Consider the following 27,359-nt stretch of genomic DNA (forward strand, 5'->3'; position numbering starts at 1 on the left):
TAGTATATCCATGGAAAATACTGTGTTACGAAAGTCCTGCATTCAAAATTGTACTCATACTAAACCCTTTGAAACTTGGGCAAATTTACTTGATTTTTCTCAAAACATGGAAAGAGGGTAATGAGCAACGAAAGAAGAAATAACCCAAAAATTACCAAGAAATAAGGGGGGGATCAATAAAACTGCCTGGAAGTTATAAATAAATACGTTTAAAGGTTACTTGAAAAAAGTGCATAAAAACAGAATAATTGTTTAAAATAACATTTAATGTGTAATTATGATACATTTCCCCTAGCTTCTATCTTTTTCCTTTGACATTTTGCCCTTGCTTTCAAAGAATAATTTTCTAAATTTCCCTTTTTACGTTTTTGAAAGAAGTTGCACCAATTTGTTCAGGTTTCAATGGTTTAAATATTTGTGAAAGGCATCTGTCCTTGGGGGGGAACTGGTGAGAGGTTTTTTTTAATTTTGGCTTAGCACACACATTCATTTAAATGAGTATATTTTGTCTATATTTCACAGTTTTGTTTTGCAAGGTTTGTTTTGGAAAAATATTTGTAGCTCCAGGGGAGGGTCATACACAAAAAACAAAGTCACTTCCAAGCTACCCCCTCCTCTGATAAATAAAGCACAGTCCCTAATATATTATAATTTATTAGTTAATTTATATTTTGTGTTAATAATATGAATCTGTAATGACGTATAGGTATAAAAGTATCACAGATTTCAAAATTCACTTTCATTGTTTGCATGGACTAAGATTTACAAATGTATGCATGGAATTTTCATATAGAGGTGAGAAAATATTGAGTGTTGTTACTAACATCAAAGACTGTTTTACAGTGATTCGTGATTCACCTGAGGTGGTTTAAAACCATTGTTTTACATTTTAAAAGTAAGTCTCATGTTATGTGCATAATCACCATATTTATGACATTTAACAGAGCAACATTTAGTTAATTTAAATAGATAAATGAATGTGTTTTAAAATCTGTATTTATTGCTTTCGATATTAAATTATCAGGTGTCTTTGGTCTGTTGTTCCTGTGACATGTGTAATGTGCCTTTCCATTCAGCTCACGCAAAGTGATACTGAATTGATTCAAAGCTCGCCTTTTGCACACTCTTTTATGACATCGTCTAAGACTCATGTCCAAGTCACGTGACTCGAGTCCACAATTCTGCAATTTACTCTGTACAAACACAGGCTATTTGTATTTATCAGTTTTTTCTTTATGTAAAGATAATTTTGTGCAAGAAGACCAAAACATATTTGTCCGTTCTAAATACATTTTTGCTTTTATAATACATAGATTACAAACTGTATGAAATCAGACCAAATCAAAAAAACTTTCAATTCATGCTGAGTCAAGAGAAAACTTGACTATTATTGGTCCATATTCTGTTTCCTGGTCTTTGCTTCCATTGAAATAAACACTGTTCACCCACCAGCACACAACACTACATTTAAAAAGTCCCAAACATTTTATTTCCTTAGCGTCATTTCACCTTAATGTTTATACTAAAATCATCAGCATTTCTTCACCTTTATATAACGCAGTCTTTTTCAATATACAAGTATCAATAAGCATGATTAAAAGATCACAATGGCTTTGTTATGTCTGTGTTAAAGAATTTCCCATATCCTATTATATTAAAATATTTCATATATAGAGTCTGTATTTAAACAGAGGTTTAATAATAAAAAGTGACTTCCCATACAAGGCAATTATAGAATTTAATCAGATAGGGAGTCTTATAAATTATTAGATAATCGGAAACAAAAAAAGAAACAAACAGAACAGCGATGTCATCAGGGGTGTTCTGAATGTCCAGAGATAGAGAGGATGACAGAGAGTTTCTGAAGGACAGATCAGACCAACGAAAAAGACTTTCCACTGCCGAGTCCACACATTCAAGGCAGCGATGACGGCAAGGTCGATCCACCTTCAAACACCTTCAACATTCCTGCCTTTTACAACAGAGTCTACAGATTTGTTCGACACACAATTATAATGACTGGGAAATAAAAAAAGCACACGTTCTGTCCTTCAGGTACAATATTAAGAGTGTTGTTAGAGCTCAGGTGTTCTGTGTACAAATACTCCTGGTGACACTCAATAACAGTCTTTGAGCGCAGACATACTAACCCTTCCTCACAAACCTAGTCTTAAGCACACATACAAACATACATTTGACTTGTTTTAGTAAAGACGACTGTGCTTTTGGAACAAAAACACTTTACACATCAGTTTGCCTGGACTGTATCTGAACGATACCTCAGTTAGACAGCATTGTTCTATGAGAATAAACACTGATTCATTCGATCACTGACATATATAATCACCATCATCATCTTGGATTTCTTGCTTTTTTTCTCTTCTTCTTCTTCCAATGCAAAGCTTCAGCTGGTTAAAAAGTGTCAAATAAGCATCAGAATAGATTCTTTGTCTCTCCGTCCTCGCAATGTCTGTCACATATTTTGATTTTAGTGACATTTCACATCAGTTCAGCTTTTCCTCAGAGAGATGGTGGGCCACAGCTGGAGAGGAAGCAAGAGGCATCCTTGAGTCTGACTCCCACTGCTTTCAAACATATACACACACAGCCACACACACACACACATCATGTACATACATACACACACACATACGCTTATGCATGTCCTCGTGTCAGTGTTCCCTCTTCTCCACAGACCCACTGAAAATTATTTGGAGATTTGCTGTTGGAGGTGAAGCAGGAACTCGTAGTATGACAGGGCCGACTCTGTTCGGTCCTCGATCATGTTCTGCATAAAGGTGGGCTTCAGCTGGCTCTCGTCCCTGAGAGTCAAAGGGTTAAGAGTGAAAGAAAAAAGTCAGGGGAAGTCAGATGTAGTTGTTCAATTTTTAAAAGTGCTGGCAGACAAAATTCAAGAGATTGGTTTAATTATGAAAACTTTTGCACACTTACAAACTGGAATTTTCTCCCCTTTTTAAATCTACTGGACTACTTTTGCAGCCTTTAGTAGTTTTCTTTGTTACTGATTTTTCTTTAAAAAAGAATCTGAATTCTGTTTCAGTTAAACAAAAGCTCATAAGTAACTTCACTACTGCTCAGTTTTCAGACTGTCCGTTTTTTTGCCAGCTACCATGTGAATTGATCTGTTCAGACACAATTTTCAAGATTTTATCAGCCAACACGGTTTTCCAGGGTTAGTTCGATGGAACAGAAGGTGACCTTAAAAGGACAGTATATTAACTGCTAAGATTGAAATCTACCTGCAGCTGTTGGTTGGCTTTAATTTCCTTACACTATTCAAACTTAATTCTTTACTCTCTCATACAGGATGTAATTTTGTTGCCCACCTGATGACGTGCAGGGAGGGAAAGAACGGCCTCTGGTCTCGGAGCCATCCGATGAAAGCTCTGGTTCTCTGCGACTCGGCAGTGTCCAGCTCTGGGAGCAGATACTGTGAGAGGAGAGAGTGGGAGGAGGATGCAATGAGTGCAACTGTAGCTGTCCTGTATGTGAGTCAACAGGTGTGACCATTAAGTCACCCTCAAGACAATTTGTTGGAAAATCTTAGTAAACATGAGCTTTCCTACCAGGTTATCAGGCACGGCAGCGTAGCTGGGAACTCCCAGGACTTGTGTGAGGAAGTTGGGCTGGCAGTTCCGTCCGATCCACAGATACATCACCTTTTGGAAAACAATATTTTATAAATGAAATATAAACTCAGAACTACATTATTGATCACAATAACTCTAGACAATGCAGGTGGCTCAGCTACGCCAAGGGGAGTTGTCCCTCCTGGCTTCACTTCAAAATAAGACCAGACTTTTCTATGGATGTAAGTTTTGGACCAAGACAAAGGTCAAAATGTGGCCTGCAACAACAACAACTATCGGCTTGCTGTTTTTCACTGAGACAACTTCCAAACATATTCTATGTTTTTGCAAAGCCATTTCAATGATGACTTGTGGTGTCTACTGTCCGCTTAAGAGGAGTGAGGAATCAGCAGTCAATGATGGTATAAAACAATAAAACACATTTTTCAACAACTTTAAATCACCACAAACTGAGAGGTCCTTGAGGATACAATCACAAAATATTAGGCTGACTGGTCCAGTAGTTTGTGAGTTTAGCTGAAGAAAAACAGCTACACACACACTCACGAACAAACGCATGATCAGGCTTACGACTGGAGGGCATAACAAAAGTAAGCCTTGAAGTAACTGAGCGCTATCACTGTGAGAACTTTGCCATCTCATTCCTGTGTGACATAAACAAAATAGAAACTGAGGCTCTTTTAATTTAAAGCCACACTGGATAACTGTGCTACTTCATTGTGTAAAATGTTAATTTTACACACTCTTCTCCAGTGTGTTGCAGAAATGTTTCTGTCAATGGTAATGTCATGGTCCATCAGCAACAGTAAGGCTTCATCACAGAGCTGCCTCTTTGTACCAATGTTTAACTGTCACACAGGCACAGAGTCAGATTATGAAACCACTAGAAGTGTTAACAGCCCAAAATGTATTTGTAGAGGAAATGCACAAAATGTTTGTTTTTACTTCTTCAGAACAAGTTATCACTCATTCTGACTATGAGACTATAACCGCCCTATTCACATACTATAACCCACAAATACAAAGAGAAGCTTTCATCTTAGGAGTTCATCTTAGGGCAGAATTTAGCCAGGTTTGAGACATCAGCTTTGAATTTTTGTTAGCTTGTTATGACTGCTTATTACTAAAACCACGGCTTAAAGACTTGTACCGTTCCAGCATCCATGAGGAAAGCTCCTTCCCTGCTGAGCTTCTCCACAGACAGCTGCAGCACTCTGGGCTGAGGGATGGTCCGCTCATTGATGTTCAAAGCTCCCTGAGGATGCAGGAAACGGAAGATAAGAGATTATTACTTGGCAACAAGGAGACATTTAAAATAACAGTGGAAAATACTGGGATGACTGCTGAGGTTCAGCCCACGGCTTTAAAAAAACAAGAAAAAAACCCTCAACAACAGAGACTGCATAAATAATGTTTTTCAAGTCAACTATATCCAGGTTCACTACTTTTTTTCACCACTTCATGCACAGAAATCTCAGAGGAAATTTCACCCTCCTCACCTCATCCGTCAGATTGTCAACACGGTACAGAGCAGGGTGGATCATCAGCATTGCGTAGGCCAGCGGCTGGTACTTCAGCTGACACATAGCAAACACCCGGTCATCCAGCCTGGTGCTGGTGCCCGTCCTGAAAGCTCTCTGCATGATGCAAACACAAACGTGAAAATGGATCAATAAGGGCTCAATAGTGATTTGGGAGTAAAACTAGTTTTGTAAGTGCTGAAAAATGCTAAACAATTAAATTTGACCGTTCTGTTTTAATTGTACTAGTAAACTGACTCTTAACAAGCTAAATTTAAGTTGTTTTAAGTGTACTGTTAGTCCACAGAGCAGATGCTGTGTAATGACTGCACTTTTGGGAAAAGAAGCTGACCTGTTTGAGCAGAGCAAGGATGAAGAGGGGGAAGAGTCTGAGGCAGGCCGGGGTGAGCAAGCCGGGCTGCTGGATGGTCAACACAGACTGCCGATACGACGTCAGCGAGTCAATGGCAGCATTGGTCATCGCATCTCTGGCGTCACTCAGACTGGCCGTTACTGAGCGGTCTACAGCTGGAGAGAGAGGGGGACACATCAGCAGCTGTCAAGAGGAGGAATCTTTTTCTTTCAAATTGCCATGTGTTGGATTTTAAAATGTCTGACTATGGCAGCCCCCACTGGGACATACTTAAATGACAGCGATAAAAACAGGCCACCAATTTTTATATGGAATTTTTCTCATTTTTCTGGAAACAAAATCTGAATAATTTGAGAAACACTATATCTGCTCTAGGTGAGACTTAGAGAGACACAGACGAGAAAGACACAACATTTCTATAGTTTTTCAGTTCTGTAATTCAATGTATTTGAGTTGAGGGAGAGGTCATGAAGTTTACAATCTGAACACTGTTTTTGTGTATAAATTTATGAGGTTGCTACTCTGGGGTTCTTGGGAAATCTATGGAGGAATTCTAACCATGTTGTTAACAGTGTAGAGGGAATTGTAAAATAATCTGAGATTGTATGAATGCTTGGATATTGTTTGCATCCCAACGCTTATGCCACATAATCACCCAAAAAGTTTGACGTTAAATCAATATGGTGCAGGTTTGATTTTTAAAAATTTCTAAAAAAAATTGAGTGTAGAAGTGTATTCTTGTCCTTGGAGTTTGACAAAATGTGATTTATGAATTTCTGATAATTGTAAGACGTGTTGTACAGTAAGTAGTGTACATTAAAGTGTTTTTAAAACTGCAATGTGACTTTAAGATCTGTACAATTGTGCACATTAAGCAGCAGTTTAGAAAAACTGTGGACTCTCAGTTGAAGTAAGGCACAAAAACAGCGGCAGAACCATTCTGTGCCATATTCTGAAGAAAACAAAAACATCAGCATCTGCTCTCTAGGTGACTGCAAGATGAGCCAGCACAGATCTGACTGCTCAGTATGCGACCGTTGCTAGGTGACCACAGCTGCTGCCACTCATCTCCATCTGTCAGTGCTAATAACGGTGAAGTGGATGAAACCCCTGCAGTGATTTTGTATCTGGCCAATCAAAAGACTATTTAGTGCAACAACAAAGAACAATTTGTGTGAGTGATGCTTTATACAAATCCAAGTTTATCCATATTACACACACACACACACACACACACACACACACACACACACACACACACACACACACACACACACACACACACACACACACACACACACGACTTCATGTGATGTAATCAAGTACCCAGAAAATGATCACAGGCATCAAACACAAAACTGAAATCTGCATGTTTTTACTTTATCATCACATTCCTGCTTAAAGTTACTACACGCAGGGAAGAAAACAGCTGTAAGTTGTAAACTCAAATAGAGTTACAGTAAACACCGGGGGAGCATTACTGCTGCTTAAACTGATTAAATAAATTAAAGGATATTTGATACAAAATTTGTAAAATTCGGGGTAAGAATATAGAGGCTATCGTACTTAAGTCAAAATGGCATTCAATTACTGTGCACAGCATCAGAACAACTTGCTTCTCAATTTGTTTTCATATTTGTTTGCTCAAAGGGGACCGATTCTCTCTAACTGAAAATCTGAGTTAATCATTCCCATGTATGAGCGTGTCTTTTTGACATAACAAATAGTTTTTAAGCAATCGTTATGCACGTGTGATGTAGAAATTTTAAATGAACAATTTCTGCATATTCATAGATTCTTACTTTGAAATAAGGGAGAGAGATTGTAAGACTTTGTAAAAAAAATATATATATTTCATGCAGAATATTTTAATTGTACAAATTAAAATTGTACAATATTTCTATGTACAAAGTATCAAAAACTTTTCTATGACTTTTAAAGGACTGATCATTAAAAAATAAATTCTTGCTTAAGTTGCCTGGTATTTTTCAGTTATCAGATTTAAACTCTATTTTAACATAATTTCAGCTAGCTGACATAAATGAAGGTTAAGAAAGAAAGAAGGGAAAAGATGAGAAAAATGTGATGGTTAACAAAACAATCTCACATTTTGACGCATATTAGAGCTACACCAGGTCATCAGCTTCAGAAAGTAAATTTGCTGTTACATTATGTTGATGCTTATCCACAGAAGATATATGTAACAATTGCATTACACACAACAACATTTCATGACTTATTCACAACTCTCAAAAGTTTTTACTAATTCCATGACTTTTCCAGGCCTGGAAAATGTGACTGTTAAATTCCATGACTTTCCCAGGTTTTCCGAACCCTGAAAAATACTTCAGGAGGGAATCTTAATAAGGTGTTTGATAGTTTAGTACCTACCCATGCAAGCCAGAAGTCCAGAGATGGCTTGAACATCAGCACCTGCAAAGATGTCCGACAGAGAATTGACCACAGGGAGACACAAGGTGTGGACACGGATCCTCCTCTCGCCTGTGAGAGAAAACACGTTATTTAAACAAAATAGTCAGAGATTACTGTAATTATTCCAATTTTGGACAATGGCTTTGAAAAAAACAAAACAAAACAACCCTGGCTAGGTATGTTTGTGTTTGTGTGTGTGTGTGTGTGTGTGTGTGTGTGTGTGTGTGTGTATGTGTGTGTGTGTGTGTGTGTGTACCTTTGCTGGACGTGTAAAGCAGCGCGGCCTGGAATGAGACGACTTGCATGTCGTCTAGATTTTCCTCGATGGACATTTGAACCGCAAAGCCGGCGTCTGGATTCACGTTGGGAAGGGACAACAAATCTGTAGAGCGCACAAAGAAGTTTCCGTGGAACGTGTGGATGGATAGACCTGCAGAAAAAGAGAGAAAAAGAGAGAGAGAGAGAGAAAAATCAATCTACAGGGAAGATGTCACATAACTCAATCCTAAAACAATGCTGCAAAATTCATGATGAAATGGAAACTCAGGGGTTTCCTTTCCAGTTGTATTTACTAATCAGAATTGATGAAAGATTAAACATTTCCCAAAACTTGAAATTCTGAAAATCATCTTTGAACACATATTCAGGTCAAAGTTCAACCAAGCAGCAGCTGTTGTTCCAGCAGACCTTTGGTGCAGCGTATCCTCATGACGGCCTCAAAGCCGATCTTCCTCGTTAGGTATCTCTTCAGATCCTTCTGGAAGCACTCCACCTGAGCGGGATTGTGCTGGTGGTGGTAGGAGGGGTAGTAGTAAACGCTCCCTGCAGAGTATCTGGATATGCAGCCTGAAAGAGAGAGGCAACCCAAAGAGGAGAGATGCTAAGTGTCTTATTTTTTACAAGACAAAAATGTGAAATGTCACACCCATTTCCCCCACACACTGGTCTGTGTTTGCATCTGGTATTTTTCAAATCACGTTTCTTTATTCTTTATCTTTATCCGTTTCTTTTGCCATAGTTGATCACAAATTATATATATATATATATATATATATTACTTTTTGCTTTTTAGCACTTGGTAAAATAAAATCTAGAAAAAAAGTTGGTATTTTCGAGCACTAGTTTTGACCACTACATTTGCAATACTTTTCTTTCCCGAGGTTTTTGTATTTATTTGGACAATAGTGCCCATGGTGGTTAGAAGCCTAAATAAAGCCACACCATAATAAATACAAATCATTATATTGCTCCATAAACTTTGAATGTAAAATGATTTTACCCTTTTTTAATATGAGCAAAACTTAACAACCAGAAACTACATTATACACTTGACTCTCCTGACAAAACCTGAATGATCAAAATCACATTAAAGTATTCTGTATTGTGCACTACACAGGTAAACAATAAAAAATAAAGTAAACCGTCTCTCTATCTCAATTCACCCACTCTGATCCATTTAGCGCAGGACTTACCTAGCGATGCCAGGTCGCAGTATCGAGAGCTGAGCAGGAACAAGTCAACCGCCACCTGCTGGCCAGAGCAGTCCAGAGCCAGCTTCTTGTAGAAGTCTGTCGCCGGGGATAAGTGCTGGATGTCCTGACAGAAAACACACAAGAGGGCTCAAAATCAGAAAGGTAACGTGACTACCAAAAATAAGCTAAAATCATAAGACAGTTTTCAAGATATAATTAGGAGATTCTGCCCTGAAATAAAAATGTAAAAAATCAGTAACTTTTCCATGACTTCCCATTGTATCATAACGCTTTCATGACATGAACTAGGTCAGTGTTATTTTACAGGGCAGTCAAAAGTCTGACTTTAATTTCCATAAGAGTGTGAAAGAAGCATTTACCAAAACAAAATCACGTATATTTTTTGTGCTACGAGTATTACTTCCACAGAGAATTCTGACTTTCCTTGTCTGATATAGTCCTCAAAATTCAGTACATGAATGGTGGCTAATGATAAAACTGCTGTTAGTAAAACCCTAAATGGGTTAATTCTTGTGACATTGAAGCAACTGATAATAATACTGTCTTTGATACTCTCCATCAGAAATTCAAAAAAGCCTTTTTAGCCGGTCTGCTCATAAACTGCTATCAGCAACACAGTTCAAGAGAAAAACAAGGATGAATTATTTCATCTCTTCTTTTTGTTTTGTGAAATTTCCATTATTCTGTCATGCACACTGCCCTTATATAAATATAATCGGCATGATCCTACTATAATGAGCATTTGTAATTCTATTTTATGAAAATATCTTCTGTGACATCTGGTGTTTTCAAGTAACATAATGCTACTGTTGGGTATACAGCTCTGTAATCCTATGTTTGACCCCCAACACATCTCTTTTACCTTGGCAGATGCCCGTTGGTTGGGGTCTTCTCTGGACTGGAGTGCCCCCACACCGAGGCTAGGCAGCTGTGTCTGAAAGATAGACATGCGCCCTCCGGTGGGCGACAGCAGCTTGAAGGCTGCCTGCAGAGCTGACCCCAGTGCAGACTGTGTCTCCATGGTCTTCTGAAATAAAGTTGGCAGGCTCTTCAGCAGATCCTGCACAAGCTGAGAAACAAGCACAGGGAGAGTTCATATTAATTCCTACACTGTGCCCAAAAATGTAAAAACACGACTTGATGTGACAAAATGAGAAGGTCCTGGACTGTTATGTTTGTAAGATTCAATAAACATAGCTTTAAGTTATGGTGCATTTCTTACCTCTTTGCATTCATTGAGGTTTACTAGAAGGCTGTCTGGTGTTGGTAAAAATATATCTGTGGAGCACAAAAGCTATTATTTAAACAAATATAATGCAGACATATACATGCTGATATAAAAGTAATGGGACTAATTTTTAATAGTGCAGCTACCATGAAGTATTTCATTTAAATAACATAAAACAGAGCCATTTCTAATGCAGCTAACTTGACATAATTAGATTTGAAAAATAAAGTAAAATAAAATATAATCTTGGTGATTTTTCACTAGTACCTCTGACATGTAGATATTTGGATCCAGCTAAATGTTAGAAACATTTCACAGAAGTTTTAACCAAAGCAGAAGTTAACAGTCCACGCCAAAAAAGCAGTTTTGTGATCTCTTGATATATTTCTTAGTTTTATACATCTGCTGTAAGTTTGCACACTGCTGGTGTCATGTTGCCGTAGTAAAGCCTGTGTGGCCTTTGCTGTTAGCTGTGTCTCACCTTCGATGTCAGACACGATGAGCATTTGAGGCTGAGAAAGTCCCTCCTGGAGGTTGTAGAAGTGGATGGTGCTGTCAAAGGTGATGAAGCCTACCTTTGTCCGAGAGTCTCCAGGGAGTCTGGGACACACGCAGGCAGAGACACACACACACACACACACACACACACACACACACACACACACACACACACACACACACACACACAATTAAATAAAGCTAGCACACAGGCAACAGGGAATACTTATTTTTATCTTTGTTTACAAAGCCCTGCTTTACCATTAGATTATGAAGTTATGCTGCCTCTGTTGAATTATATTACTTTACATAACTGCAGTAATGAAAAAAACTATTTCCCTTTATTTTGCCATTTTTTGGCAGAAAGCTAGTGTGTTTCTTAACTGTGAAATACCTTCATCGACCCCCTCTGTACAGTTTAAAGGCACAACAGGAAATTACAAAAAGGCCCTGCTGTCTTTCCAACATCTAACAAGTGGAAATTTAATGTTGAACGTACGAGTTGATGTTGTCCAGCAGTGACTGGCAGAACACATTCAGGTAGCCTGTCTCCACTGCATTGTGGGATACGTCAAGCACGAACAGGTAAACAGCAGGCTGTGGTGGCCTCAGCTGGGTAAATTGGGGCACACACATGAGATGTAACACAAGGTCAATAACAAAACAAATCATCATACTCACACGCACAGATTTCTGTACACATTTCAAACATGTAATTAAGTTTTTAAAAAATGTCTAATTTAGTTTGGTCAGAAAGCACTACATAGGCACTAATACATATAAATAAAAGAGCTATTCATTTATAATAAAGTGAGCTTGCACATAACCATTCAGACCCTAAAAAGGACTGATGTCAATAAAGCTGTTGAAACCTACCATGTACTCTGAAGGAGCAATGAATTCGATGGTGGCATTTTGGACCTCAGGTCTTTTGTGTGGCTCTCCATATGATCTGCTGACTGGGTTGTACATGAACTCCTCTGGAACTACATAAAGACACAAAAATATCTTGTGAGGTTAAATATTAAAATCTATACAATGTATTTTGTGTGTGTAACAATTCTCAGTCTTGAATATTAAGGTAAGTATGTGGGAAGTATTATCACTAAGACCAAAATATTGATATTTATTATTCCACAGTCAAAAAGGTGGAAACATATATTGGGGTTGTACATGTATGCAAACTTCTTACTTAAAGTTATTGTCTAACTAAAAAAATGGATCCATTCATGTGACTATTTTTATATCTTTATGCAATCACCAATATAATAGTCATGTAACAAATAGATATCTTCTTTTTCTTTTAACATGAACAGGCTGATACAACCTTCACACACAGGAAAATATTATAAATAATATCCAGATACTAATGCAAAAGCATAGATACATTTCCGGAACTGTCTTCAACAAAGTAAAAACAATGAATTAGAAGCAAGAGCTTTGACCAAGAGTCATATTTGACCACAGAGTGATAACTGACTTGAATTTAATAAAAGATAACAGCTCTGCAAGTCTTCATTTGCAGCTCCTAGTCCACGTGGAATAATTAAAACACAATTTTCTCCTGTTACTGAACCAGCCTTCCCTGAAATTCAGTGTCTGGTTCAGGGCCCTTTCTCTGGTATTCATACAAAAAAACCCAATAAGACAACAAATACCTAAGTTTGTCCACATCTTAGCTAACTCAGAAAAGTAGCTGGCTATTAATGTTGATATAATCCCCAAAATGTTTCAAGTGAATGTTACATAATAAATGCAGAAGCTTCATTATAGAATACTTAAGGTCATCACAACCTGTTCCTGAAAATTTAAAAGAATTTTGCTTTGCCATTTTGTCCAGTGAACCGTAGCTAGGCTATATCATTTTGGAAACTTGTCGATCTGCTCTGGTGTTCACTAACAGTGGTTCTTTCACATGACATCACTCCTCCCCTGTTCTTACCATCATTGACCCGATAGCACAGGTTGCACTTCCACCTCCTCTGGTCCAAGAAAGAGACAAAGGGATTGATGTAAGTTCTGCAGGACCTACATCGGACGATGGTGCTGGATGTCACCACAGGAAGCTGCTGCAAGAAAAACCACGGAGCAAAAGCAAACCATGTGAAAAATGTCTCCCGGCAATATAATTTTCTTGTAACTCGTTTCCATAAAGACAGTCTTGTTGCTGTCTAAGCTGGGGTACAGCTCTCTTTCCTGTGTCCTCAATTAACACGCGAACCATTGTGAATTCATTCTGACAGATTTTGCCCAGAGGAGTATCAAGTCAAATCTCATTCTGAAGTAAAGTGTTTGGAAGATTATCAGCATTTAATCACTACAAGTCTGATGCACTTATCTTATCAAAATCTAAGGAAAATAACTGAGGATGAGGCTGTAGATGATTTTTTAAACTTTCTCTGCAATAGATGAACACATATACTAGTTTCTCCTGGCATCATCTTCCTATGCATTAATGCAATACAGCAAATACAGATTAAAGTCCCTTATATAAGGCAGCAACAGGGACGTCACTGGGACTGAAAGTATGACGTTGTATGACCACAACTCAGTAAAATAGGTTTCATGTTGACATGACATCTCAGAAACAAGGCTATAATAGAGAGCCAATAGTTACAACGTTATTTAAGTTGATGTTAATGCAATGACTGACGTGTGTGCACATTAAATATTGAACTGAGGTGTTACCGAGAGGTCTTTGAAGGGGTGGAGCAGCAAGCCCAGCGGCATCTTGGCTTTATTGAGCAGTGACTGAGTCTGAGGGATGCTGGTCAGAGTAGAACGAAAAACCCTGGAGATACACGCAAACACAGAAGTTTATAGTACTTCAACAGCACCATCAGATGATGTTGACCTCAATATTTCACATGCTATAAAAATGTTTTCCAGGACCAATGTAGCCCTGCAGGATCTAAAAACTTGCAAAGAAACATGCAGGGAAAATACATGCTCATGCTGATCTATGATAAAACGCAAAAAGTCCCACTTCAGGTGCATTTAATAATTTTCTTTCCACAAAATTACATGGCATACAATAGTTAAGAACTTGAACTATAAACACTTAGTATCACAGTAAGTCGGTTTTAAAGAAAAAAAACAATATATATATATATACACATGCTATCAATAGAAGTCTGCCATGGCTTACTCTGGGTTGCAGTTGATCTTCTGCAGGTCCTGTGGGAGGCAGGGTGTTGGGGCAGGGATTGCACCTGGTGGCAGCAGGTTCCTCTCCTGCAGCAGGTTGACCACTCTCAGGGCCTCTGGGGTGCTGGACTGGAGGCTCATGGCTGCCAGGGACGGGCTCAGTTGGGCTGGCCCTGGGCCACCAGGTGGCTGAGAGGGAGGGACGACAAGCTATTCAGCTGATCTATTTACCAAAAACTTACGACAGCCACAGCCAAATCATTAAGCATATCATTAATATCTGCAGATGTTCAATGCCTCCAATTCTGACCTCCTTAAAGCCAAAACATCACAAAGATTTAATATTTCCTCCAGCATTTCATCTTGTCATTGTCAATAAAATGTAATGTTTACAAAATCTTTATAGTTATGGATGACACTGACTACCATCAATTAAGTTACAAAGAAATAATCAGTCTGATTTATCAGAAAACCAATGTGTTAAGCTAAAATAAATAATTTGCTGGTATAAACTTAAAAATGTGTGTGTTTTAGTTCTGAAAACAGTGCAAGGATATTACACAACAAATGAGGTATGTAGCTTCTGTGATACTGATGCATTAACTTCTTATTATTTCATCGACTTTGCTTCTACAAGTGCTTGGATTTTTTTCCTCAGTGCTTGCCTGATGTTTCAATATACTGTGAGCAGACAGGAGTTTTGCCTGTGTACTCTGTGAAAAGCAAATGTGTGACAGAAAAATGCCGGAGCACATCGTTCCACACCCATTAACACTGAGCAAACAAGCAGTTTATTTGGAAGGCTCCAGCAGAAATCAGTCAGTGCACGGCCGAGACTCACCTGCTGGTATGGCTGAGGTGCTTGAGTATAAGGCTGAGTGGCGGCCTGCATTGCAGGGTGCATGGGGGAGGTGGTGTTGTGAGGAGCAGAGGTGTTCTGGTACCCTGGTGGGAGGGAAGGGTAGTGGCCCAGGTGCCGACCAGGTGGTCCGGGTTGGGGCAGGCCAGCTATGGAAGAAAAGAGTACAGAAATTAGTTCAGTTTAATTAAGAAGTCAAACCCACTGAGCAGCATTGATTACTGAAAAAGTTAACTTTGTGGAAGCTTTACTCCTGTGACATTTTGTATTTTGTAATTAGTACAGAAAAATCAATGTAAAAGGTCATAATTTGTAAGTGTTAAGAGTAGTGAAGAAGGGATCTACTTTCAAAGGTTGTCAAAAAATTTACGTAAAATAAACACCTTTAGAAATGCTGTGCCTTCATCAATAGCGTGACGTGAATTGAAAGAGGACCATTTTCCCATTCACTACAAGTGTGTGGCATCTTTGAAACCCTGCTTAATAAACCTCGACTGTACATGAGGCTTGTGTGAAAGGAATATAATAAGTGGCAGAAAATGGCCTTACCCATTTTGTTGTCAACATGATTATAGCTGTTTGGCGCTTGTGGGCCATTGCCAGCCGCAGTTCCTGTTTCAAAACAAACACAGATGTGAAGTGAATAATTTTAGTGACACTCTTTGCTATTTCTATCCCAGTGTGCTAATCACAGGCGATGGATATGGAACGATCTGATCTACAGTAAAAGATACACATAAGATGGACACGAAAGAGTGATGAGGCAAAACAATACTAATGATGAAGCTGATGATGGGAATGCATGGTGTTGTAAAGAAATATTTGTACTTTGGTGCTTCTAAGATGTTTATATAAAGGTTGTATGGGAGATATGGTGGGAACAGACAGAGGCAAACAAACGACTGACAGGAAATATGTTAGCAGGGACGCACTAATAAAAAAAACCCCAAAAAACTGGGCTAAAGCAGCACTGACACCCAGCCAACAGATTGGAGTTCTGTATTGGCTGATTCTGTAGAGCTCAACATCAATTACAGGGACGTAAGAAAATAACTAGTGCATCCCCAGATACAATGAACAACAGCATAAAGTGGACAGGATGGGTGCAATAGCACTGACACTAACAGCTACTGACAGAAATGGCCACACCTGGACATTCAATATCTCCCTCCTGGCAGTCGGGCTCAGTGGGGGGAAGAGTGCTGTTAACAGCACCCCCACACTGAGCTGGCATGTAGAAGAAGGAGGGAAGGGAAACAACAGATGATGATCAGAACAAATATGTCTGGTTTATAAAAGGACATACAGTTACTCATCACTGACATCATTGCGATTATGATTATGAGAACGTTGTGCTGCTCTGACTTTGACTATCAATGTTTCCACAACTTAAACACTTAGTTAACACCTGGTTCTAACAAAGAGTACTTAGCAAAAGTCTCAAGCCACCTTAGATTTTGTAATTTTAGCAAGGTTATAATGATCATACATATTTATTTCTCAGTAGTCTCTTTACTAAAACACAACCAGAACATAAAGGAAAATATGTATACAGTATTAAAAACACAAATATTTCAGAAAAAAAAAAACAACGTCAACAGGCTAAAGTCACAACTATTAAGTGTGTCCTCCCTTTCCACTTAGCACGTCTTCATGAATGCTGAAAAGTACTGACACATTTTAATACACCATGCCCTTCCTTCTGGAAAACCTCTGATTGGAAATGGGTTTCCTTTTCAGCATGATAATGATCCTAAGCACACTGCTAATACACTGAAATCATATTTGGCGAAAAAAAAGGCAGATAAAACACTGACAGTGATGGAGTGGCCTCCACAGAGTCAAGATCTGAAAATTATAGAAGCAGTGTTGTGAACCTCGTGAAAGTCAAGAGGTGCTACGTGTAAAGGGGGGTCACACTAAATATTGACTTTGCCCTGAAGAAGCCATTTAGTTCTGAGTATTTCTGTGTTTTAATGCAGTGTACATATTCTTTGTATTCTTTGTATCTTATCTTAAAACAACAAATCTATGATGGCCAAAGACTTGTGCACAGTACTTTATAGCCATCCATCTGCAATCAGTCTGAAATATTAACTCTACTGAAGGGACTAGTCACATTATCACATGGAAAAACCAGCTCCACTTCCTTTTTTGTCAGCACACTTGATTCAAGCACTTTCAAAATATATTACAAGTCTCGTCTTGTTGAGTTCATACCAGGCCACTGGCTCCTCTAGGGCCTAGTCCACACATATATGAGTATTTTTAAAAATGGGGTTTTCCTCCTTCATTCTCAAAAACAAAAATACCATCCATGCACTATTTAAAAAAAAACAGTGCATGGGTATGCAACTCAACAGATGGCAATATAGCCCTAAACCTAAAGCCATGCTAGCCACAAGAAGGTTTTGGTCAAACAGAAGCCTGGCATTATTACCGGAAAACGGCCTCGAGCACTGACCTCTGTAGCACACTCTGATGCCTCTGCTCCTCAACATCGTGGAGGAGTAACTGAACATTTATGTGTAACATGTAAAAAGTCCTGCTTAAGATGTTAGAGCCAGCTGTTTGTTGATCACTTCTAGCATTGCACAAGATGTCACCTCATTTGTGGTGCTTCACAAAAGCAGATAACAGCAGAGACTCTGATGTCACAAGCCAAAAACTTTGTTTTTCCTGTCTACATGCCAACACTGCAAACAGAGTTTTTAATTTTACAAAAGGTTAATTTTCAAACTTAAATGCAGTTTGCACATGGATGAAAGGCAAAAAAGCTATGTTCAAAAATACCTGTGCATTTGTGGACTAGGCCAAAGGCCACTCAAGACAAACTAGACAATGTAAAATGTAAATAAATAAATAAAGTGATGCTGTAAAGTGTAAAGAATTTTGGATGTGGCACTATTAATGTGTTGCTGTCTACGTGGGTGGTCATACCTGACGACAAAGCACTAAAATGTATGTGCCAAAATAAAATAAAAATAAAAAACTAAAAAAAACTTACCATCTGCCTTGGGGGGTGGGGAGGTGGCATTGGCCATTGGGGGTCCAGTGGGAGGCGGTGCAGGTTTCATGGTTGGTGGTGGGCCTGTAGGTGGTGGGCCATAAGGAGGTCTGCTTGGTTGGTATGTGTGGGGAGCCATGGGAGTCATTGGTGGAGGTGCAGTGCCTGGTGAAAAACACCAACAACAGTGAGTCTTCTTTGGACTGAAAGTCATTACTATTTTATTATAGAGTTAAGCTAATGTTTAGCCTTTTTTATTAATAATTAATGATATATTTAGTACTTAAAACGTGACAAAAAAGTGAGCAATGCATGTCACAATTTCCCAGAAAGAAAAAGCGATATGTAGAATAAATCATATTTCAATGTTGTTGTTGAGTATTTTTCTTTAAAATCCACTTGTGAGATAAAGACATACTTTAACCCATAACCTCCATTATCTCCGCTAAGGCTGCACAATTAATCGAAATGTCATCAAAATCAAATATGGTCGTGTGCAATATTTACATCAACGGAGTTGCAATTTTTTGATAAAGGTAAAATGTGTCACAACACATGATGAGGATGAATGAATCATTGTGGTTCTACAGAGATGCCTTGGCCTACAAATTATATTCTAGACATAAGGGGACATGCTTATTTGGTACAGACTCAAATCACAGCATCACGATTTTCATATTTCCTTTGTGTACATAAAATGAAAAAAAATTATATTCTTATAAAAACTGTGACTCAAATTGCAATAACAATATCTGTCCGAATGATCACAATATAATTTTTATGCATATCGTGCAGCCCTAATCTCCAGTAAAACTGCATTGACACTGAAGTAATTTAGAATATAGAGTTATGACTTCAGAAATCATGTCAATATTATTGTGCACTCTGTGATATTGCCAAATACCATGTGGAAGAGATAGGATGCATCACTGGCGTGTAACATTATAAGCTCTGACTAGAGGCGACAACAGCTGGTAGCACCAATGACCCACAGCCAGCTAATGTCAGAACAGTGACAGCAACAGAGACAAGTTCATCTCTACTAACGAACCAGTCGATTCAGATGCGTCTAAACTCACATGAACTCTTCATTAACTTATTGATCAAACAAAAAAAAAGAAAGAAAAAGGTGTACCATTTCTTATTAAATCACACCGTTCACTTAAAAAAGGTATGGTGCATTACCATGCACAACTGGACAGGTTGATTATTCTTACAATAGTGATAGTGCCAATCATAATGACAAATGATTATCTATTGATAGGGAAGAATCTATAATTTCAGGGACACAAGGTTGTAAAGACTTAATTAGATTAGAGATTAGACTGAGATGAAGTTGCATGATAATGACTAAAAAGATAATCCTCTTTACAACCGATTGGGCATGGTACTTTTTTGCATTTCATATTGACGCTGTGGCAGGTTACATTTATTCAGAAACATTTAACTGTTAATCCTGGGGACCAAAACCATTTTTAACTGCACTATGAAGCTCTCTGCAGCCCAATACAGCCAAAACTGTTCAACATATTATTGTGGCTGGTGAAGAAATGAATGACATTTGAGAATCGCTTACGACTCGTGTGACATTTCAAAGCAAGAAAGCAGTCGACAGAGAAAAAACATCTCCACAAAGACCTAATAATAATTTCTCTGGTTAGCAGCTACTCTCACTGTCACCATTGTACTCGGAAGAGATGCACTGATGGTGCTGCTAGGGGAAAGGTCACTAAAATCGAGCAGACTCTTCTAGTTGAGGGTCTGAATGTAAACAGCAGTTTTCAAGCCAATCTAACCATAAGACTGAGAGACAAGCTGACAACAAATTTGAGATGATCACGTGAACTCTGTCTCTCAGTAGAAGCAGTGCATTAAATAAAGCTTTTTAAGAATCAAGGTTAATTTATAAATGCTATGACAAATTGTTCAGACACTGTGGCCACGGATTACACAACCAACATCACACTCACATCATTTAACTAAGCCAGTTCCTCCTAAAATGTCGATGACTATTTGGCATAAAGAGTTACTGAGATTTTCTATGAGTGGTCTTTTCTTTTTCTGACACCGGCAGCTTCTCAGTGCACACAACCCTTAAACTCCAAAAGCAAGAATTCAAACTTCTACCTGCATCTATCAAAACTATTTAATGCCCAGAAGACATTGTTGTAGAAAGCAATCCAACTTCACCAGAAACTGAAACAAATATTTGGACTTAAAGTCCTAGAAGCCACGTCATACTGTTACACAGGAATTACGTTGGACACAATAAAATTCAGATTTGAACTTTGAACAAATTCAGTGTAAATGAGTCTCTGTGCCTGAGAGGGAGCCAGAGGCAGCAGCCAGCCAACATGTTCAAAGAACAGAGGGCAATGTCCAGCTCCAACGTATCAGCATTCTTGATATGCATATCATGTCAGTGACAGAAGACAATGACAAGGAAAGAGACAAGACATACTAAGAGTGATATTAAAAGCTTATTACAAGGGGGTAGTGGCGGATATCTAAAAAAAAAAAAAAAACCACACACACTGAATGTTTTTAAAAGGCACACATTGCAGTGGTTAAGTAATGGATACACTGGAATTAATGGGATAAAGTTCACTCATCTGATCTACTGAGCTTGAATAAAATGAGTCATCCTTTTATTGATTTGACCCAAGGAGTGCCTGCATCATTGGATGCTTTGTGTTCCTACCTGGCTGGGTATATGTGTGCAGAGACGTAGGGGGCATCCCTGGACCTGCGGGCCGGGTGACACTATGGGACACAGGGGCTAGGGGTGCAGAGCTGTAAGCAGCCGATGACGGTGGTGGTGGCGGTGCTGTCGAGCTTGCAGCTGGGATCACATGATTAGCCATGGGGCCGCGGGGAGGTGTGCTCATGGAGGTGGGTGGCCCCATTGGTGGGGGAGCTGTGTTATACTGCCATGCTGGAGCCATGGGCTGTGGCTGTTGGGGATTTGGGTAGTAGCCACTAGAAGACACAGCAGGAGGGGGAGGTGTTGCCTGTGCAGGGGGCAGCCTAGGACCAGGGCTAGGGCTGGCAGACTGAGGAGGGGTATGGGATGGTGGAGTTCCAATTAGAGGCCTGGTCAGCATTGACTGGCCTGGAGGAGCTGGGTAAGAAGTGAGTGGTGGTGCGGGCTGGTAGGAGCTGCCTGGAGGAGCAGGCTGGTATGGCCCAGAAGGGTAAAGTCCAGGGCCGGAAGGTGCGGGAGCTTTGGCCTGCATTGGATTGTAGGGGGGTTGGTGAGTCATACCATAGCTGACCCCTGGCAGCTGCTGCAGGGCAACTGGATTCTGTGAAGGACCTGGAGAAGAGAAAGAGAAAAATATTAGAGAAACTAGATTTTTGAAAAAACAAAACAGGCCTACGTTTTTTTATTACTAGGGCAGTCAGCATTAACATGTTAATTCCGATGCAATTAAGGTCAGTTCATAGCCCATTTTATTTATTTGTTTTTTTAATTGCGTTTTATTTTCTGCTGACATTCCTGTCTTTGAGTTTTGAAGCTAGACTGATGATAATAGTGTCATAGTGGTGTAAAAGAAAGAGAAGAGCTAGAAATCCAGAGGTACCAACCATACCCACCTTCTCAGAATGGGGGCTAAAAACGTTCCAAGGTAAGGATAAATTCTGGCAATTGAACAACAGCATGGTCATTTCACAGTGGTCCCTTGACCTCTGATCTCAAGATATTTGAATGAAAATAAGAAAAGCTTTTCCTTGGACTTTATAACTGTTGTTGTGCAAAATAATGTGATTGAAAACATATGATCAAAAAATGTGATTAATTGCAATTAACTATTAAAATTCTGCTATTAAAACTTTTTTTATATGTTTCATTTGACAGCCCTATTAAATGCATATTTCCTATACCCAAGATAACACAGATCTCGCCATCAAAATGACACTAAAGCTCTTTCAGAAATACACTTCACTCCTTCCATGTTGCTGCAATTTCACATGTCAGCTTCAGGTTGAAAACTATTCTTACTTTTAAACTCTTCTCTGGCAGTGCTGCCACAATGGCAGGAAGAAAACAGGCTGGTGTACTCCCTCTTGTGTCTCAAATGCCAAATCTGAACAAGCATTGCACCTCTCTAGCCTATGGTGTAGTTATACTTGACCAGAGCAATTATGGAAAGCTCCCGTAAGGCAGCCTTCCGTTTAAAAGCTCAAAAAGCCAAGCCATTAGCTTCCCCGACAGACGAAGCCAGCAATGTTACAGATATCAATGTCTGAAAAGAGCTTGATTGTGATAAAGTATCTTAAAACTGAGCAGGTCCTTTGGGTTTACATCTGAAGCACAGTCTGAAAAGGTAGATGAAAAACAGATGGCACAGTACTGGTAGTGACGACAACAAGTGAAAACCACTCAGATCCATCAAATGACCAATGAACTGACAGCCCAGGGTCTAATCTCTTTACCTGGATTTAATTCATCATGATCTGCCCTAGTGACAGTGAGTGCGGGGCTCTAAGCCGGGTCTGACCTCACTTGACAGACCAGAGCAGAAAATCACCTCAGACACTTTTGCACAATTAGGAACGCTTTGATTGTATATTGTGTGAGTACCAGACTAAAATGTGTCAGTTGTTTCTCAACTTCCAGAATGTTGAATATCAATACCAAGAACCCTGGTGTCAAACTAAATATCAAAACATGATTCATTTTGAAATAATAGATGATGTAACATCTTGCCAACAGCAAAAAGCAGATCTCAAACATTTATCGACTTGTCAGTCAGACAGAAAAAAATGAGAAAAATGGGTCATAGTGACAATTCATATCAGCAAATGTGTTCTCGAAATAACAATGTAACAGGCTTAACAGGGCTTAAATTGCGGCACTAGTATATCGCTGTTTAAACATGAAATTATTACCTTATGCAAACAGATTTACTCCTATGCACTTAGTCCTGTACTACATAACTGGAAGTGGAGCTAAGTGAGCATCAGGATGAGAAGGGATAAGAAAACAACTCACTGAGTAAAGATAGTTGAAGGAATATAGTCCACCTAAATCTTAGGCCTTCTGAGAGATGGAAAATTTAAAGAACTAATGCTCTAGTCCAATCAAGATGAGCCTGATGTGGAATCAGACCTCCGCGCCTATCACAAATTATCCCACTGAAAGGTAAATTTAAAAATTGGCCTCATTAACATCAAGTGGGTAATTACTATGAATGTGTAAGAAAACTACAAAGTACATATGAGTGCATATGATACTATGTTATTACAATTAGAAGTGGGCGATATGGCCATAAATTAACATCAAATATTTCAGGGTATTTTTACAATACTGATATTCTTGATGATATGACAAAATGCTGAAAAATATTTTAATATTAATTTCAAAAACAAAGACAATCCACAAAATAAAGGTTATAGTTTTATAGGTAAGCATAAATGTAACAGTTTGCCTACAAATATTCAGCAAAAACTGAACAAAAATTATCTCTAATTTCTTTAGTTTGTAAACAGCATCAGTAACTTAGACTCTGTATAAAAAACAAAATACAATCACCCCAAATTACACATCTAAACAGTTGCCAAATACCTTAAAAGGTACCTGTAAAGTAGCAATTTTGCTTTAAGCCATGCTTGTTTTTGCCATGCATAATGGTATAATGTCATTATGCTAACAAACTGAAACACTGCCATTATCACAATATTATTTTTTTTAATCTTATTAAACATTACACCAGTATTGCTGTGAACAATATGATATGGAACATCCTAATGCACATCAGTTAATGAAAAATAAATATGATATTTGGAAATGTATTGGTCTGACAATAGATACATTTTATACACACTCGTCACTTCCATCATCGTCATTATCATCATCATCATCATCATCATCATCATCATTATTATCACTATCATCATCCCATCTAGTGTGATGACGTGTTTTCATTACATGTTGCTATTGTCAGTAACACAATGTCCTTTAACATCCTTTATGTCAATGACCCATCTGACTCAAGAGACATAGACACCCTAACCCTAACCCTAACCCAAATACAATATAGCTACAGTTTTAGAAAACCACCTGAGGCATTAAACCCAAGCTGCAGTTGCATCATCTGCATAGTACAAGAGAGCTCCTTTACATGCACCGATAAGAAATGCTTCTGAAACAATCACACTTTTGTTAGATGTTACTGAGTGTGCTTAGATTGTTTTTCGTTAGCATTCGTGGAAATCCGATAGAATTGTGCGAGTAATCTCAAACTGCTGTAGGGTAATTGGATGAGTCTGGAGAAAGCTCTGCAGCAACATATCTGGACGTTCCCCAATTTGCCACATGTACAGTAAAACGTGGAAAGCAAAAATTGTCCTAGCTGTTTAGCCTGCTACTGCACAACAGTGAGGGAACTAATAGACTTGCAGATGGGATTATTTGCTGGCAATACAAAAAACTCTACGGAGGCAGAAAAGAAAACATAAGTCAAAGCTCAGTTGATGTTTTCTTCATGACAGGAAAAGTTCTGGCTAACTGAGCAGCTGTTTGGAAGGAGACAAATAAGTTCTAGATTGAGGGTGTGATCACACTATCATAATCATGTTTACTGGGAGAAGACGGGACAACCCAAGACCTGTCTTAAAAGTCATGTTGCCTTTTGACCTGTGGGTTTCTCAACCTGTTGGTCTTCCAGCGGAAAGAAACCAAAGGCAGCAATAGATAGTTAGCAAGGCAAGTATTGTTATCGTACAGTACTGTCCAAAAGTCGTAGGTCACCATAGATTTGTTGTTTTAGTAAAGTTGTAATGAGAATATATAAATATTTTTTTCTTGTTTCTTTATTAAGATACAAAGAATACACCTAACATGTTCAATGCATTAAAACACCAAAAAAGTCAGAACAAAATGGCATCTTCTTCAGAATGAAGTCAATATTTAGCATGAAAAGGAAGCTCAAATAATCAACATTGAGCTGTGGACATTTCTTGAATGCAACTTGTAAATAAACCACAAGATTAACAAATCTCATACTGTCTGCCCTAGAGAGACATGCTAAGAGTAAAGGGTGGTCACACTAAATCCTTGCAACTTTAGTCTGTTGAAGTTGTTTTACTCTGAAAACGTTCCGTTTTTAAGACTGTATGACTATTTCCTGTATGTTCTGGGTGTATTTTAGTAAAGAGACTTCCGAGAAATAAATATATGTGACTATTATAACCTTGCTTAAATAACACAATTTAAGGTGGCCTGAGACTTTTGGACAGTACTGTGCCTTAACACATCTTAAGTCGTTAGGATAGCACAGGTCAAGATTAATGGCAGCTGTCCCGGCGTAACTATACCTGACAGCTCACTCTTGCTTACTATAGTTACAGCGTTACTAAGCAAGACAGTTAGCTGACAGTTAGCTAACAGTTAGCAAATAGCCTCAGAGACTGGGTCCAAGAAGAACTGCTGCTAATGTTAGCTTAATACCTGAGTAAAGCGGGTAAGCTACTGTTAGCTACTTCGCCTTGACCTAACTTTACTTATATTTAAATGTTACTCACCATTTGTATACGTCTGCCCTGTCCCATTTTGAGAGTTAAACCCAGCAGTTGACATCTTGAAATAGACACCAGGACCTAATTTAGAGGTGCTTGGTTGGCGAATAGCTAGCTGCGTCTTTAGCTAGCGAGCTAACTAGCTGGCAGTAACGTTCAAACCTGTGGCTCTGACGATGTGGCGTTTGGTCAAAGCGGCGTCTATAATGACGTCTCCCAGATTCTTAAAAAGTTAATTAGCTGGCTTGATGGTGATCACAGAGCCATGGCTATCGCCGAAACCCCGTTTAACTACCTACGGGTAAGTAACGATAGGCCTTGTCAGAGTAATCGTGTGAGACACTTCTCCTCTTTCACCGGAAGTTGGGATCACCCAGCAGGATCAACGTAAAACTCGTCGGGCATGCGCAGTATGTACACGTGGCATTTCCTCCGGTGCCTCTGGTTTTGCAGTGTACTGGAAACAAAAAGAGAAGGTGCAATATATCTATCTATCTATCTATCTATCTATATATCTATCTATATATATATATAATGCAATTTTTTTTGGCGTATTTCAACTTCAACAGTGCATTGTACGATATACATTTAATTTTAAAGCATTTACAAGTCAACATTTAACATCGTATATGTAACAATATCAAGAAGAAAAAGAACATGAGAGAAAAACTGATACAGACAACATTAAATTGCACGTGGAAGATTCAAGCCAAGATAAAATACACCTTGTTTGTTTCATTAGATACATTTTTTCAGATTTTTTGAGAGGTCTTAATAGCTTTTTATGTTTGTTCTTATCTTAGAAACACAATAAAAGAGATATTGTGGTTCATCACAAAACAGACGGATATTTAGAGTTATCTAAAGCACTCTAGCTTTATGGATGTGATAGCTGCCAACAGACAGACAAGTCTGAGAGCATTGCCAGTAGATGGTGAGCCTGTATAACAATTTAGATATAAGACCATGTCTTCTAATGTTGTTGTCAATGTATTAAAACTTGTATAAATCAACAGAGAAACTTCAACACAGAAATCTTGAGAGTAAGAACATTTATAAAATACATGAGAGATAGATTCAATTTCCGATTCAGAGAAAAAAAGTTAGAGTAATGTCTACTTTAAATTTATGTAATAATGTAGCTATTACACAGGTTGTATCTTGGCCTATGTATTAAATTAAGTTACGTTCTTTTGTTTTGTTTGGAACTGATATTTTTAGGGTCTGACCAAACTTTCTCTGTTAAGATTTCTGAAAAAGTTAATTTCCATAAAAGAGTTGATTTTGGAAAGTAACTTTGATCTCAAGTTAGTATTTTTGTGATTATTGGGCCTATATGTACGATGAAATAGTTCTTTCCCACCAGTTTTTTTTTCCAGATTTCTCCAATCAAAGGGCATTTGTATTGGATGTGTAATCAGTATTTTTAAGTATTTACCTTTTTATTTTGATGTGGCAAAACCAGTAAAATATCCGCTAATTTCCGTATATTGATTTGTAGGAGCAGTTGTTTTGCAGCCTGCCATTTTGTTCGATTTAGATACGAGTCATCGCTTCTTTAATAATATATTGAATTTTAAAAAAAGGTTGAGTAAGTCTGTGCAAATTGTAAAATAAGAGCACCGGACACTCGGTTTGTTTCAGTTCTCCTGTCGGAAAGATGATTGTG

The 27,359-nt window shown here is 38.5% G+C and overlaps 1 protein-coding gene across 3 annotated transcripts; it reads right to left on the reverse strand.

Moving 5' to 3' along the window:
* Positions 1 to 1,466: 1,466 nt before the first annotated feature.
* Positions 1,467 to 26,075, reverse strand: sec24a (SEC24 homolog A, COPII coat complex component). 3 transcript variants are annotated; one of them, XM_088088390.1, is made up of 24 exons: positions 25,697 to 26,075; positions 20,871 to 21,485; positions 18,170 to 18,334; positions 16,312 to 16,389; positions 15,712 to 15,774; positions 15,145 to 15,311; positions 14,305 to 14,492; positions 13,845 to 13,947; positions 13,099 to 13,222; positions 12,033 to 12,142; positions 11,656 to 11,768; positions 11,140 to 11,258; positions 10,653 to 10,708; positions 10,293 to 10,499; positions 9,410 to 9,533; positions 8,625 to 8,783; positions 8,194 to 8,367; positions 7,896 to 8,006; positions 5,484 to 5,659; positions 5,111 to 5,248; positions 4,762 to 4,866; positions 3,588 to 3,680; positions 3,348 to 3,451; positions 1,467 to 2,822 (listed from the first exon to the last, which is right to left on the reverse strand). In XM_088088390.1, exons 1-24 carry the CDS (start codon positions 25,749 to 25,751, stop codon positions 2,708 to 2,710), a joined length of 3,462 nt encoding a protein of 1,153 aa, XP_087944516.1. In that variant the 5' UTR covers positions 25,752 to 26,075; the 3' UTR covers positions 1,467 to 2,707. The 3 variants fall into 3 exon arrangements, with proteins under 3 accessions (XP_087944516.1, XP_087944515.1, XP_042354799.2); XM_088088389.1 differs by having other exon boundaries at positions 13,099 to 13,225; XM_042498865.2 differs by lacking the exon at positions 16,312 to 16,389 and having other exon boundaries at positions 13,099 to 13,225.
* Positions 26,076 to 27,359: the final 1,284 nt, after the last annotated feature.

This window comes from Plectropomus leopardus, chromosome 15 (genome assembly GCF_026936395.1).
Source record: "Plectropomus leopardus strain MGB_pleo_1.0 chromosome 15, ASM2693639v1, whole genome shotgun sequence".
Classification (NCBI taxonomy): domain Eukaryota; kingdom Metazoa; phylum Chordata; class Actinopteri; order Perciformes; family Serranidae; genus Plectropomus; species Plectropomus leopardus.